This window comes from Oncorhynchus masou, chromosome 32, assembly GCF_036934945.1.
Source record: "Oncorhynchus masou masou isolate Uvic2021 chromosome 32, UVic_Omas_1.1, whole genome shotgun sequence".
NCBI lineage: Eukaryota > Metazoa > Chordata > Actinopteri > Salmoniformes > Salmonidae > Oncorhynchus > Oncorhynchus masou.
Window position 1 is genome coordinate 62,811,005 of NC_088243.1, and position 16,008 is coordinate 62,827,012.

Below are 16,008 nucleotides of genomic sequence, written 5' to 3' on the forward strand. Positions count from 1 at the left end.
CAATGTTTCCCCCAGGTCCTTTACGCTACTGCATCATTCCTATCTCCACCCTACCCCCAAACACACACACACACATATAGGGTGGGTATTGTGTTTGAGCGCCCCCAGTGGACTGAAATAGAACAACAGTCTCAATACACTAAAGTCAAGCTTTAAAGAACAGCCAGACAGTTCATTATCTGTCACAATGGATTATGACAACCTACCCCGAAGCTTATCCGCACACACACACACACACACACACAGCTTTCATTATGTTGCTATTGGAGTCAGTTAGTACATGAGTAGAATACCTTTTCACATGTACAGTATATACTCTTTAATTAAAATATCAAATACACTGTCATCTTACTATGTATACTTTATAGAATAATACTATGAAATTGTAATTTAATGTTCACACTGTCCATTTGTAAGGATAAGAATGTTATATTTAAGGTACTTTTCAATTATTTTTTCCATGTGGCTTACTTTAAAGTCGACTGGCATGTGCTCTCTTCAAACACAAAACATTATCCATGGTAACATAAATGACAAAACAGTGAACAATGGTACATCGTTAGTACATTAGTGAGTATGATGCTGTTTCTCACAGCTTTTCTAACCTTGTTCGACTTTCTTGTATTTGGTTTTCAGTGTTCTCTGACATTCTCTGACATTGTTAACAGTTCTCTGCTATTTCTCAGACAGTTCATAACAATTCTTAACAGTTCATTCACACCTCCAGGTCTGGGCTAACAATAATAAGAGGTTCCCGGTTTCTCCCGTTGATGATTGGCCAGGGGTTGAAGTAGGGGAACACCGGCTCTGTGAATGTGGCGTCGGAGAATGTGAACAGGTGACTCATATCTCCTGCGTCGTAAAACGCCACAACACCCCTCCTGTAGTCCACGTACACCCCTACCCTCCTGGGGGGGCGAGGGGGGTGCAGCAGGCTCTCCTCGTGGTTTGTGCAGGCCTCGTACTCACTCCCGTCCCGCCCGTCTCTCATCACCAGGGTCCAGAAGCCATCGTCCGGACACAGGCTGATCTCGTCCTTCCTGTTGACCGAAGCGGTCGCCACCCCCAGCCCCCAGGCCGTCTTGGTGCCCACCTCAACCACCCAGTAGTGTTGCCCTGAAGTGAAGGCCTGGCTGCCCAGGACGATGTTGTAGCGGGTGAAGCGCTCAGGGTTGTTGGGCAGGTTGGGCTGGATGTCCCCCACACTGACCTGGGTGCAGCACGGGGACACCCACAGCCTAGGGTAAGCTGTGTCTGGATCCAGAGTCACTGCTGTCACACCTAGGGAGAGACAGAGGCATTCAAATATTAACAAGAGTTATTGGGTGTGAGGTTGAGTGCTAATCCTGGTGTATGCGGCCAGCTCATAGGTGTGGTTGGATACAGTTAAGTGCAGTCAGGTTTGATAGAATGCAATCAGGTGGACCCGGTGGTGAAATGTGGTCACATATGTGAGAGCTGTGGACTAATGGATTCAGGTGTGGTCTACAATGTGGTCAGGTTTGGGTAAGGTGTGTGTTGTCTAACTCTATATGGCTGTGGTTATACCTGGCTGAAGCCCAGAGTTCATCCTCCTCCAGGTGCGGTATTGCAGTGGTCCCAGGAACTCTCCCTCCTGCAGATCCACACTCACCTCCGGGAGGCCCTCAAACACACTCTCTGTCCTGAGAGATGGAGAGGGAGAGAGAGATAGAGAGAAAGAAAGAGAGAGACAGAGTTTCATTTACCTAGAAAGGCCTGTTTCTGAGTCTTTATCAAATTTACAAAGTACCCTTACAGAACAAATAAAGATGAATGAAACACTGTGGAACATTGGGTTCCTTTTTTAGAGTTAATTCAATCATGTGGAGTCATGTGGATGTTGCAGAGCTCTATGAACTGTAGCATCAAATAACAACCATGGATTTAATGACTTACCCTCCAATAAAATCTTTGATTCCCTGTAAGAAACAAAAACAGAGATATGAGGCCATGCCGAGACACGCACACGCTCTTCTTCTCCTATTCAGAAACCTTCTACCCTCCTCTTTCCCTTTCCCACAGTCCCTCTAGTTCTTTTTCCACCACCATCCTTAACCCCTTTCCCTCCCTCCTCTAAAATCCATATTTCCTCCCATCTCCTTCCCCCCTCTCCTTTCCTCTTCCTTTCTCTCCTCTCACCCTGAGTTGTGCCGGGTTCTCCTCCTCTCGGAGTTTGATGTGAAGCTGGTCGGCGGTTTGCTCTAATTGGCTGATTTGCTTTGTGGTGCGTTTGAGGGCCTCATCCAATTGGTTGAGCCTCTTTTCCTTCTCCCTCTGCAGTCTCTCCTTCACTCTCTCCTCCTCCTGGAGAAGGAACTCCCTCAGACGTCCAAACTCTGCACTCACCTGCACCTCCATCTCCCCAGCTCGCTCCTGATGTGGTGAGAAACAGAGAAAAATATTAGTGTTACAGACTGGGTATGGAATACATCTAAGAGACCGTTATTTAAAAAAAATTGAATATCACCTTTATTTAACCAGGTAGGTCAGTTGAGAACAAGTTCTCATTTACAACTGTGACCTGGCCAAGACAGAGCAAAGCAGTGCGACACAAACAACACAGAATTACACATAAACAAACGTATAGTCAATAACACAACAGAAAAGTATATGTACAGTGTGTGCAAATGTAATAGGATTAGGGAGGTAAGGCAATAAATAGGCTATAGTGGCGAAATAATTACAATTTAGCAATTAAACACTGGAGTGATAGATGTGCAGAAGATGAATGTGCAAGCAGAGATACTGGGGTGCAAAGGAGCAAAAAAATAAATAACAGTATGGAAATGAGGTAGTTGGGTGGGCTATTTACAGATGGACTATGTACAGGTACAATGATCTGCTCTGACAGCTGATGCTTAAAGTTAGTGAGGGAGATATAAGACTCCAGCTTCAGTGATTTTTGTAATTCGATCCAATCATTGGCAGCAGAGAACTGGAAGGAAAGGCGGCCAAAGAGGAGTTGGCTTTGGGGATGACCAGTGAACCTGGTCATACCTGCTGGAGCGCGTGCTATGGGTGGGTGCTGCTATGGTGACCAGTGAGCTGAGATAAGCCTTGGCTAGGTAAAGCCCCGAATTATAGATGACCTGGAGCCAGTGGATTTTGCACCGAATATGAAGCGAGGGCCAGCTAACGAGAGCATACAGGTCGCAGTGGTGGGTAGTATATGGGGCTTTGGTGACAAAACGGATGGCACTGTGATAGACTACATCCAATTTGCTGAGTAGAGTGTTGGAGGCTATTTTGTAAATGACATCGCCGAAGTCAAGGGTTTACAATCTAACCAGACACCTAGATATTTGTAGTTGTCCACATATTCTAAGTCAGAACCGTCCAGAGTAGAGATGCTAGACGGGTGGGCAGATGCGGGCAGCGATTGGTTGAAGCATGCATTTAGTTTTACTTGCATTTAAGAGCAGTTGGAGGCCACAGAGGGAGTGTTGTATGGCATTGAAGCTCGTCTGGAGGTTAGTTAACACAGTGTCCAAAGAAGGGCCAGACGTATACAGAATGGTGTCGTCTGCGTAGAGGTGGATCAGAGAATCACCAGCAGCAAGAGTGACATCATTGATATATACAGAGAAAAGAGTATGCCCAAGAATTGAAGCCTCAGGCACCCCCATAGAGACTGCCAGAGGTCCGGGCCCTCCGATTTGACACACTGAACTCTATCTGAGAAGTAGTTAGTGAACCAGGCGAGGCAGTCATTTGAGAAACCAAGGCTGTTGAGTTTTGACAGAGTCAAAAGCCTTGGCCAGGTCGATGAAGACTGCTACATAGTATTGTCTTTTATCGATGGAGGTTATGATATCATTCAGGACCTGGAGCGTGGCTGAGGTGCACCCATGACCAGCTTGGAAACCAGATTGCATAGTGGAGAAGGTACGGTGGGATTCGATATTGTTGGTGATCTGTTTGTTAACTTGGCTTTCGAAGACCTTAGAAAGACAGGGTAGGATAAATATAGGTCTGTAACAGTTTGGGTCTAGAGTATTCCCCCTTTGAAAAGGGGGATGACTGCGGCAGCTTTCCAATCTTTAGGGATCTCAGACAATAAGAAAGAGAGGTTGAACAGGCTATTAATAGGAGTTGCAACAATTGCGGCGGATAATTTTAGAAAGAGAGGGTCCAGATTGTCTAGCCCAGCTGATTTGTAGGGGTCCAGATTGCAGCTCTTTCAGAACATCAGCTATCTGGATTTGGGTGAAGGAGAAATGGTGGAGGCTTGGGAAAGTTGTTGTGAGGGGTGCAGAGCTGTTGACAGGGAAAAATGCTTCTTGAATTTCTCAATTATAGTGGATTTATCGGTGGTGACAGTGTTTCCTGGCCTCAGTGCAGTGGGCAGCTGGGAGGAGGTGCTCTTATTTTCCATGGACTGTACAGTGTCCCAGAACATTTTCGAGTTTGTTCTACAGGATGAACATTTCTGTTTGAAAAAGCTAGCCTTTGCTTTCCTAACTGCCTGTGTATATTGGTTCCTAACTTCCCTGAAAAGTTGCACATCGCGGGGGCTATTCAATGATAATGCAGAATGCCACAGGATGTTTTTGTGCTGGTCATGGGTAGTCAGGTCTGGAGTGAACCAGTTCTAAATCTCTTATTCTTAGTTCTAAATTCTTTGAATGGGGCATGCTTATTTAAGATGGTGAGGAAGGCACATTTAATGAATAACCAGGCATCCTCTACTGACGGAATGAGGTCAATATCCTTCCAGGATACCCAGGCCTGGTCGATTAGAAAGGCCTGCTTGCTGAAGTGTTTTCAGTAGCGTTTGACAGTGATGAGGGGTGATCGCTGACCAATTACGGACGCAGGCACTGAGGCAGTGATCGCTGAGATCCTGGTTGAAGACTGCAGAGTTGTATTTAGAGGGCAGGTTGGTCAGGATGATATCTATGAGGGTGCCCATGTTTACGGATTTAGGGTTGTACCTGGTAGGTTCCATGATAATTTGTGGGAGATTGAGGGCATCTAGCTTAGTTTGTAGAATGGCCGGGATGTTAAGCATATCCCAGTTTAGGTCACCTAACAGTACAATCTCTGAAGATAAATGAGGGGCAATTAATTCACATATGGTGTCCAGGGCACAGCTAGGGGCTGAGGGGGGTCTATAACAAGCGGCAACAGTGAGAGACTTATTCCTGGAAAGGTGGATTTTTTAAAGTAGAGGCTCTAGCTGTTTGGGCACAGACCTGGATAGCATGACAGATCTCTGCAGTAGATTGCAACTTCCACCCAACTTTCGCAGTTCTATCTTGGCGGAACATCCTGTAGTTGGGGATGGAAATTTCAGAATGTTTAGTGGCCTTACTAAGCCAGGATGAGTTGGAACCGGTGTTTTTCTGGATCAAATGCGCCAAATAAATTTACATTTTGGAGATATAACGACAGAATTAATCGAACAAAAGGACCATTTGTGATGGTTATGGGACATATTGGAGTGCCAACAGAAGAAGCTCTTCAAAGGTAAGGCATGAATTACATCGTTATTTCTGAGTTTTGTGTCGAGCCTGGCGGGATGAAATATGATTGTCTGTGTTTGTTTCATGGGGTGCTGTCCTCGGATAATTGCATGGTTTACTTTCGCCGTAAAGTCTTTTTGAAATCTGACACAGTGGCTGGATTAACAAGAAGTCAAGCTTTAATTTGACATATTGCACGTGTATTTTCAAGAATGTTAAATTTGTACAATTCTGTAGTTTGAATTTCGCGCTCTGCAATTTTACTGGATGTTGGCCAGGTGGGACGCTACCGTCCCACGCACCCTGGAGAGGTTTTAAGAACCAATTCCTATTTACAATGACGGGCTTTCCAGAGGCGGAGACAGGAATGATATAGAACAATACACAACAAAGACAACATGAAGCACAAAACAGACACACGTGGCAACATTTCAATAACTGATCATGTAAGGAAGAGAGAAACGCAGTGTTCCGTTAAAATCTCAGTCAGTTTACTGAAAATAATCCAAAGAAAAGGTCATGCATCACCAGAACAGCTAACCACCTCCGCTACACACACACACACACACACACACACACACACACACACACACACACACACACACACACACTTTATGGCTAGATTGTTGACATACATCCTTACTCACTTCCTGAGCCCTACAGAGAGACAGAGAGACAGAGGGAAGTGAAAGATTGAGTGAATGACAGAGAGTAAGTTTGTCAGCGTGTGACAGACAAACAGACACATAGACCCACAGGGCATTCCTCCTTAATGGGGACCGCATGACTGTGCACTGTTCATCTTAAAGGCAGGACTCTACCGCCCCCCTGACATCCTGCACATTCCATATCTGCCTCAGACACACGCACACCACTCTTATAGACTTTACCTTGTGAGGTGAAGTCTGTGTTAGAATACAGAGGGGGAGCCTGGGCCCATTCTAAATTCTAGCATTGACCTTATCACTGCTAAGTGCTAACTAAGGCTAGTATTTTATGCCACTCTCATGGTGTGTGCTTACATTAGGTGTGTGAGAATAAGTGTGTGTGTCTGCAATGTTTCTGAGAGGAAGAATGGGTGAACACTAATCCCATAATCTGTATCATAATCTCAGAGTACCATTGTGCATGAGACATTCCCAACAGTCCAATATTTGATGTGACACCTGTCAAAATAATCATATTGACAGAGCCTTTATAATTCAACTAATTTGCATGTGCTTGGGTGAGACAACGCAGGAGAATGTTGCATGGTCAACAGAAATTCTGGTTCAGATTAGGGGCACCGCAAACCAGAATACGCTCGCTGGCGCACACACATGCAGTCAGTATACCTTGACGAGCATGATCTTATTGTTGGTCTGGACCTGATGGAGAGAAGCCTGTCCTGTCTGGAGCTGTACTCTCTCCAGGGCTATGGACAGCTTGTCCTGCAGAACACACACACACAGAGAGAGAGACATAGTGAAGTTAAGAGAATAGGACTCATAAAACAGGGTGTGTTTCCGTTATACAGAGATTGAATTAGGCCGAACTCTCTTGTCAATAATAAGATGTACTGTTTTGGACCCTCTGTAGTCTCTCTGACAACAAGCTTATTGTAACTCATATGATCCATTTACAACTAACTGGACCCATTTCAACAAGTTACCCAAATGAACCCAAAGAAAGTTAGAATTTAGACGGGAAAGATTTGTAGAAACAGTGACCGGTATATCACCAAACATCCACGGCAAATAAAACAGGTTTAATATGTCTGGGAACTAAGCCCTGACACCGGCATGCTGAATTCCTCTCCAAGTATAAACTCGCACTGACCTGAGTGGCTGATTTAAAGGTCCTGAACAGTCATCCTGAAAAGTACTTTTTCTCTCATGGCCGACTACCAGGACATTTGAAAAGACAAGATGAGTGGGCGGGGATCTTAAATTCATAAGGTCACCTTGACTGACAGCTCTTTGAAATGCCTATGTCAAGCAACTTGGATGCAGTGAGCAGTGTTGCAGTAAAATCATCTCAAGCAAATTTGGTGATACACAAAGCAACTCGAACAACATTAAAATTGCATCAATTAAAACCAGTACCAGTCAAAAAGTGTGAAAGCTGTCATCAAGGCAAAGGATGGCTACTTTGAAAAATCTCAAATATATTTACATTTGTTTAACACTTTTGAGGTTACTACATGATTCCATATGTGTTATTTGATAGTGTTGATGTCTTCACTAGTATTCTACAATGTAGAAAATAGTAAAAATAAAGAAAATCCCTTGAATGAGTAGGTGTGTCCAAACTTTTGACTGGTACTGTGTGTGTGTGTGTGTATATATATATATATATATTTTATACATCTCCCATTTGGCATCTCTTGTGATGCGGTTCACAGCAGCACTGACGGATGTGTTGACCTGACAACTGCGTAAAAGTTTTGAATGAGCCACCCCCCTTTTGCTCCATGCTGGCTCAAGACCTTGCTAGCCAGTAACTACCTAACACCAGACAGATGAAGACCTAGCTAGCCAGTAACTACCTAACACCAGACAGATGAAGACCTAGCTAGCCAGTAACTACCTAACACCAGACAGATGAAGACCTAGCTAGCCAGTAACTACCTAACACCAGACAGATGAAGACCTAGCTAGCCAGTAACTACCTAACACCAGACAGATGAAAGGGGAAACATATAAGTATCTTTGCCATAGATGAATAGGGTAGACTTTCAATTAAATTTGCTGACACCCTACAGTCACATTTTGGCACCAGTGGAGTAGCTTTCTAGCTATATAAACCACGCCCCTCTGCAAACATGCCTTCAATGTTGGTTACAAAGCAGTATTTATTTAAATTAGGTAAGAGAATATCATGTTACCATTGGTGTATTAAAATGAGAGTTAAGGTGATGTCACCTTGTCCCCTTCATAATGAATCCAAGTGTTTGACATGGGGAAGGGACCAGTAACTTCATGATCAAACTTGATCAATGTAGAAGCAACAGTAACTTTTAATACGTTGGTCATCATACTTTGATCTGGTTTCCTTCAAATATCATCCAATTTCATGAAAAACATGATATTGACCATTAAAATAACTGTCATTTCACTTAACCATGTGAAAGACCCAATTGTCTTCAAAAAAATGTTTAAATAACACTCCTTGCTTGGGTCCAAACTTGTTTAAAAAAATACCTGATTTAATATAGTAACTTTGTCAACTTTGCAGTTTCAGATTTATGGGCAGGTTTTAGCATACCTGATGCATTCCAATGGGCCAGGTCCCTGTGACAGTGATTTATTATTAACCCATATGTATTTCTATAGCAAAACACCTATATAGGTAGATATATAAATACTAAATATTGTTCCAAAGTGTTACCTTGTAGTTCTCGAACGCCTCATTGATGGGGATGACGTTGTGCGTCTTGTGGCCTCGGGACATCCCGCACACCAGGCAGATCGCGAGCTGATCATCTTCACAGTATAGCTTCAGCTTCTCCTCGTGCTCCTCGCAAAGGTCTGGCTCGTGGCGCTGAGAAGAACCGGTGAAACTGAAACCGGAGCTGGGCATACTGGCTCCCCGTTGTCGTTCTTCTGTATCCTCCTGCGCGCGCTCCGTGTCCCCGGGTTTCAAATCCATGGATCGGGCTCTCCTCACGCTGTCCACGACATGACACAGAAGTGAGTTAGGACGCAGCTTCTGAGGGCATGTCTTCCGGCACTGCGGGCAAGTCGGGTGCTCGTCGGACTTGGCCTCCCAGCACTGCGTAATGCATACATGGCAGAAGTGGTGTCCGCACTCGAGGATCACCGGCTCACGGAAGAGGTCGAGGCATACGGGACAGCTGAGCTCGCTGTGTAGCTCCTTAAGCGCGCTGGCATCAGTATCCATTCCGAGCCGTCTGCTCACTGAAGGGACAGGGGGTTGAGCTCAGAAAGTAGCTGGTTGATGCAGTGGAAAAGTTCACTCTTCCGTATTTGAGAGGGTGTGGTCTGTCTGAGCTCCTCTGTTTCACGGAAGAGCGTGAAGACGTGCGTCTACAAGTCCACAGATCCCGCGGTTAGCCGGTTAGCCGCGTACTGAACCAGGTTTCTCTCTGGCCCAGTTTCTTGTAGGCTCCTTGCTCCTACTTCTTTAAATTCCTCAAGCGTTCATGAATCTAAAAGGGATTGGATAGTTGAAATGGAGCATCTGGGCTATAGGTGTTGCCTAAATGTAGTGTAACTGTAATGTATTCCGTATTTGAGAGGGTGTGGTCTGTCTGAGCTCCTCTGTTTCACGGAAGAGCGTGAAGACGTGCGTCTACAAGTCCACAGATCCCGCGGTTAGCCGCGTACTGAACCAGGTTTCTCTCTGGCCCAGTTTCTTGTAGGCTCCTTGCTCCTACTTCTTTAAATTCCTCAAGCGTTCATGAATCTAAAAGGGATTGGATAGTTGAAATGGAGCATCTGGGCTATAGGTGTTGCCTAAATGTAGTGTAACTGTAATGTAGGTAGATATGATTTATTACGGGTATGGGACACCCAAGTGCGCGCACACATTTGTTTTATAGCCTATGAGTGTAATCATATAGAATGACTTATATAGAATCCCTATTAATTTAATACATGATCTCTGGGCCTAGTAGCCTAGGCAAAATAAAGATTAGTCATATCACCGTTAACATGCAAATCCTTTTAACACAGGCGGCTCGTGCGTTTCAAGTTTGGGGAAGCTAATTTTCACCATAAAAAGGCACCTTTATAATAAAGCTTTCCATGCATCCTGGCATTTGCAGACTTATGTAAGATAGTTTACTATTCCTAATGTGATGATTAGATTGGATAGTCATAATTTAGGCTAATATAACTCAAAACACTCAAAAAAGACTATTCATTGCGGTGCGTAGGGGCGAAGAGTAGACCTAGGCTATGGCCTATCAGATATATTTCTTGTTGGCCTTTTATCTACACATTCCATGCTATTCTGCAACATTTTACATGAATGGAGACATTAGCAGAATATGTTTTAATAGCCTACTACAAACATTATACGGTAGCCTACTCTGCCGACACTGCGAAATACAATATGACATCCAAAAACAAACTAAAGTGTCACTGACCCAATGATGAAGACAGGGGATATGTACACTCCCTGGGGATATGGCCGATGTTCTCCACTGGTGCCAATAAGATATGATACTCTTTTTACAGCAATAGTAATTTACTTTCCAAATGGTTTTTGTATTCAATTGTATTCTTAAATATTGCGATACGCCCGTCTGTGTCTCTTTGCTTTGTACTGACAGTCACAGCTCAACAAACTGCAATTTGGTATTTGCCTCCCGCGTTGCCCAAACTGCGAGCCCTTCCGTGTCTGTATGCTATGCGATTTAAAACATTCTGCAGCTATTTATTTATTTATTAAAGAATATAATGATCCTCTGCGGCCAAATCATGCTTTCTGGTACAGTAGCCTATTTTAAATTATTTTGTTTTGTGTATAGACAGGAGTAAGCTAATTAGGCTATATAAATTTGGCAGTTTTAATTCAATTGACTATAGGGAAATCTTGTCCTACCTAGCCTTATGGACGCTCTGCCTATGCCAATGTGGCAAAAACACAACCAGTCATGTTAATATCTGATTGTTAAGCAATCACCTGTAGACTACCCGCGCACATTCGTCCAATTACAACAGAATTCCAGCATCCCCCAACAATGCACTGTGCAACTGCAATTTCATGAATGGAAAGAAAAATGTGTTACAAAACACCTACGTGTATTGTAATGAGATCTGTGATTGTTAGGCCTACACGTAGCCTGAATCGCGTCCACTGTTGAAAATAAATAAATAATGATTAATATCTTGTATGTATTTTTTTCGGGATTTTGTGGTAATTGTAATAGGCTCACGTTTTACCATTACGGCGTACCCCCAATATTTATTTTGGCAGTAGGCTGGTAGGCTGTAGTAGCTTACTTTCACCCCGGAGTGTGTCAGAGGAGTCTGTGACTAGGCTGTGACCCGGGTGTTGTCCTGAGGGTTCGAAACGTTCCAGAACACTGTCTTGAAAAGCTGAGGCTGGTAAATGAGTCAGCACTCTGATTAAAGGCTTTTTGAGGAAGGAGAAGGGAAACTAATAAAGCATAAACACACTTTAACCTTAACCTATATCCATCAGTAGGATGTCAGCAGCTTTCCATTCCACCAAGGGGGAATGGGGAAATACCTATGGATCTTCAAATGAAACCTGCTCTCTGTCACATTTTGGGTGCCAGTAACTCTAGTTTCACTCAGCTCAGTTTCAGTGATGTGTGTGTAGATTTAATGCAGAGGCTCTTTCAATTTCTGTTCCTATGATAACCTCTATCATGTAGTGACCATGTGTGTCCCAGAAGGGCTGTGTATTTCCCAGAAGACACCATGGTCAGCATGAGGAAGTTCAGTCGCATCTCAAGGAAACAGAAGGGGAGGAGAGGTGTCAGATGGAAGTGTCACCCTCTAAGTTTCTACTCACTGGGTATAAAAGACCTTGGAAGCTAGGTTGATAGAAGACCACTCTCCATCGATTACACAGGTGCCTCAACAGACAGTGAACAGAAGAATAGGGCTCTCTGTAGAGAATTGAACTGAACTGAACTGAGTTGGGCAGTAGTGGACTGAGCTAAACTATTTTGGACGACAGTGACTAGTTTCGGCTGATAGATACACAGGCTTTTCTCTATAACACACAGTCCAGTGCTCAGCAGGAGGATGCCTGTCTCGTGTAGGGAGGCTCTGCTCATGCTTCTAGCCAGTCTTGGAGGTCTGGTCTGGGGGGAGGTGGGTGACTTCACCCCTTGTCTCCGTTTCTTCTACATGGAGACTCCCCCAAAAGGCATGGGGGGAGAGGGGTACCAGCCCATCTGCCAGCGCTACAGGAACCAGTACCACTTTGCCAGCCTGTACCAGCGCCAGCGCCGTGCCACCCTCTACTCTGCCTACATACTTACCCCTGGAGGAGGCAAACGGCCCAGGAACAAGTGGATGTATGAACCACAGGTGAGGAGTATGTCTCTGTGTGTAACTGTGCATTAAATTCAGGGTCTATTCTATTTTATTCCACTCAATTCAAGAAAAAGTACTATTTATGGTGTGCATGTGTGTGTGTGTACAGGTGTGGATGTGGGTTTGTGTGATGCCAGGAGTCCTTAGGAAAGTGGTTAAGCAGCGTGACTTCTCTCAAACAAAGCAATTAAAACAAAGGAATAGTTATGTCATCTGGGAAATATTCTGTTTCTGTTTCCCTTTTTAAATTGTGATTTCCAGGAACAAAAAGACTGGATCATAATTGAAGCTTGGAAGCTCTGTTTATGATTTTATTTTCTTGTACCCAACAGCTCAGAGTAAATACCTGTGGTAGAATTGGTTATTACAATGTAATAAGCACTGTATTAAGCACTGTAAAAAGATGAGGGGAAACATGTGTAAACATATACACTACAGTGCACACTACCGAGGCCCATTATCAGCAACCATCACTCCTGTGTTCCAATGGCATGTTGTGTTAGCTAATCCAAGTTGGTCATTTTAAAAGGTTAATTGATCATTAGAAATCCCTTTTGCAATTATGTTAGCACAGCTAAAAACTGTTGTTCTGATTAAAGAAGCAATAAAACTGGCCTTCTTTAGACTTGTTGAGTATCTGGAGCATCAGCACTTGTGGGTTCGATTACAGGCTCAAAATGGCCAGAAACAAAGACCTTTCTTCTGAAACTTGTCAGTCTATTCTTGTTCGGAGAAATGAAGACCATTCCATGCGAGAAATTGCCAAGAAACTGAAGATCTGTTACAACGCTGTGTACTACTCCCTTCACAGAACAGCGCAAACTGTCTCTAACCAGAATAGAAAGAGGAGTGGGAGGCCCCGGTGCACAACTGAGCAAGAGGACAAGTACATTAGAGTGTCTAGTTTGAGAAACAGATGCCTCACATGTCCTCAACTGGCAGGTTCATTAAATAGTACCCACAAAACACCAGTCTCAATGTCAACAGTGAAGAGGCGATTCCAGGATGCTGGTCTTCTAGGCAGAGTTGCAAAGAAAAATCCATATCTCAGACTGGCCAATAAAAATAGAAGATTAAGATGGGCAAAATAACACAGACACTGGACAGAGGAGCTCTGCCTAGCAGGTAAGCATCCTGGAGTCGCCTCTTCCACTGTTGACATCGAGACTAGTGTTTTGTGGGTTGGATATGCTTACACAACTTACCAACTTGGATTTGCTTACACAACGTGCCATTGGAACACAGGAGTGATGGTTGCTGATAATGGGCCTCTGTACACCTATGTAGATATTCCATTAAAAATCAGCCTTTTTCAGCTACAATAGTCATTTGCAACATTAACAATGTCCACACTGTTTTTCTGATAAATTTGATGTTATTTTAATGGACAAAAAATATGCTTTTCTTTAAAAAACAAGAACATTTCTAAGTGACTCCGAACTTTTGAACGGTAGTGTAAGTTGAACTAACGTTCTCTCTGTGTCGGTTATAGTCTCAGTGTTCACTCTCTCTCTCTGTGATCTAAGTTGGCATTCTCCGGTGCCAGTCCAGAGATGCATAGTTTCCCGCAGAGTGGCCTCGTGGACCAGAATGTGGTGGAGAGCCAGGCGGTGCTCCAGGACTACATCAACTCTTCATACACCAAGGGTCACCTCAACCCCAGCCTGCACCACCAGGCCCCAGAGGACCGCCGGGCCACTTTTACCCTCACCAACATGGTCCCTCAGCGGGCAGCCTCAAACTCTGGTCCCTGGGCTCAGCTGGAGGCTGAGGTGAGGGCCCGGATGGGTAACTACTGCATTGGGCCGGCGTATGTGGTAACAGGGGCGCTGTCATACCTCTCTGAGTGCTGGATGGCCAACCGGGTAGCGGTGCCAGAGTACATGTGGTCTGCCTACTGCTGCCCCTCCTACAACTCTAGTCTCCCCGCCTCACAGAGACCCTACTTCCCATCATATGCTGCTGTGGGCCGGAATGACCCCCATAGTGGTGGAGAGATTGTGCCGGTGGACCCCCAGGCGAAGGCCTCGGTTCGGGGGTATGATGTGAGGCGGATGCCCCTGGACACCGTGGAGACTATTCTACAGCAGAGACTGGGCGTCCACATCAGCCTGTTTCACAATCAATGTCTGTAGGCAGGTGTGGTAGTTAGGTAATGGGCTGTTGTATGGGCTGTCCCTGTTCAGTGAAAAATAAAATCTACAGTGGAACATAATATATTTGGTGATTTAAGATCTTTTGAACTAGTTTGCAGACCAGTCATAGCACACACAGACACACAGACACACAGACACACACACACACACACACACACACACACACACACACACACACACGCGCACACACACACACACACACACACACACACACACACACACACACACACACACACACACACACACACACACACACACACACACACACACACACACACACACACACACACACACACACACACACACACACACACACACATTGTCTGTGGGCAGGTGTGGTAGTTAGGTAATGGATTGTTGTATTGGCTGTCCCTGTTCAGTGAAAAATAAAATCTACAGTGGAACATAATATATTTGGTGATTTAAGATCTTTGAACTAGTTTGCAGACCAGTCATAACAGACAGACACACAGACACACAAACACAGGCACGCACACGCACACATGCACACACACGTGTAGGGTGGGTATTGTGTTTGAGCGCCCTCCAGTGGACTGAAATAGAATAACAGTCTCAATACACTAAAGTCAAGCTTTAAAGAACAGCCAGAAAGTTCATTATCTGTCACAATGGATTGTGACAACCTACCCTTAAAGTTACACACACACAACATTTAATGTTCACACTGTCCATTTGTAAGGATAAGAATGTTATATTTAAGGTACTTTTTAAGTAGATACAATATACATACATTTTTGATAACAATGGCATATTCCAAACACTGCTAACAGATTTCTATCATTTGAACTTCCCAAAACTGTGAATGGAATTGTCTCAAAATACAAATTAAACCTTGCTCACGTGTTGTGCAGGATTTGTGTGTCAAGGTCACTGATAAATGCTGATCACATGAATGTTGACATGAGCTTGAGAAAGGGGGGAAAATCCTCCCATATATATATATATATATCTGTTGTGAATCCGGTTGTGACTAGAAAAAAATGCCATTGTCAAGGCAGCACTTCCTAAGGTTGTCAGACCAGGATGGCACACTCAGTCAACTGAGTAGCTCTGCAGGTGTAAGATAAACTGAGTAAACACTAACCACTCAACTGGTTCTTCCTGACGTTACACATTTTAAATAATTATACAAAAACTGCAACATTCTAACAACAAATCAACAGTGTATGAGACAAGGTCCTTTATGAGCATGCCCGATCTGGTTCTTTCTTTCTTTCTGTGTGTGTGCGTGTGTGCTATGTGACTGGAATGTTTTCCCAACCAGAACAGAGATGCCCCATCCCAACCCAATCCAGACACCTGCCTCTCCTCTGGCCCAGCTCTTCA

At 44.2% G+C, this 16,008-nt stretch overlaps 2 protein-coding genes across 2 annotated transcripts; one reads left to right on the plus strand and one right to left on the minus strand.

Annotated features, from left to right (window-relative positions):
- Positions 1-304: 304 nt before the first annotated feature.
- LOC135526422 (zinc-binding protein A33-like) lies at positions 305-9,761 on the minus strand. The gene is made up of 6 exons (XM_064954786.1): positions 8,856-9,761; positions 6,821-6,916; positions 2,161-2,394; positions 1,918-1,940; positions 1,549-1,664; positions 305-1,281 (listed from the first exon to the last, which is right to left on the minus strand). The coding sequence occupies exons 1-6, from the start codon at positions 9,366-9,368 to the stop codon at positions 716-718; spliced, it is 1,548 nt and encodes a 515-aa protein (XP_064810858.1). The 5' UTR covers positions 9,369-9,761; the 3' UTR covers positions 305-715.
- A 1,141-nt stretch (positions 9,762-10,902) lies between these two features.
- Positions 10,903-15,059, plus strand: LOC135526423 (endonuclease domain-containing 1 protein-like). The gene is made up of 2 exons (XM_064954787.1): positions 10,903-12,499; positions 14,032-15,059. The coding sequence occupies exons 1-2, from the start codon at positions 12,212-12,214 to the stop codon at positions 14,638-14,640; spliced, it is 897 nt and encodes a 298-aa protein (XP_064810859.1). The 5' UTR covers positions 10,903-12,211; the 3' UTR covers positions 14,641-15,059.
- Positions 15,060-16,008: the final 949 nt, after the last annotated feature.

What these genes read in the sequence shown, in the direction of transcription:
- LOC135526422 (XM_064954786.1), bottom strand. Translation starts at nt 9,368, where the DNA reads ATGGATACTGATGCCAGCGCGCTTAAGGAGCTACACAGCGAGCTCAGC. An exon ending in AGGCGTTCGAGAACTACAAG is followed by an intron (nt 6,917 to 8,855) that starts GTAACACTTTGG and finishes TGTGTTCTGCAG; the next exon opens with GACAAGCTGTCCATAGCCCT. An exon ending in ATAAGATCATGCTCGTCAAG is followed by an intron (nt 2,395 to 6,820) that starts GTATACTGACTG and finishes TCACCACATCAG; the next exon opens with GAGCGAGCTGGGGAGATGGA.
- LOC135526423 (XM_064954787.1), top strand. Translation starts at nt 12,212, where the DNA reads ATGCCTGTCTCGTGTAGGGAGGCTCTGCTCATGCTTCTAGCCAGTCTT. An exon ending in AGTGGATGTATGAACCACAG is followed by an intron (nt 12,500 to 14,031) that starts GTGAGGAGTATG and finishes CTGTGATCTAAG; the next exon opens with TTGGCATTCTCCGGTGCCAG.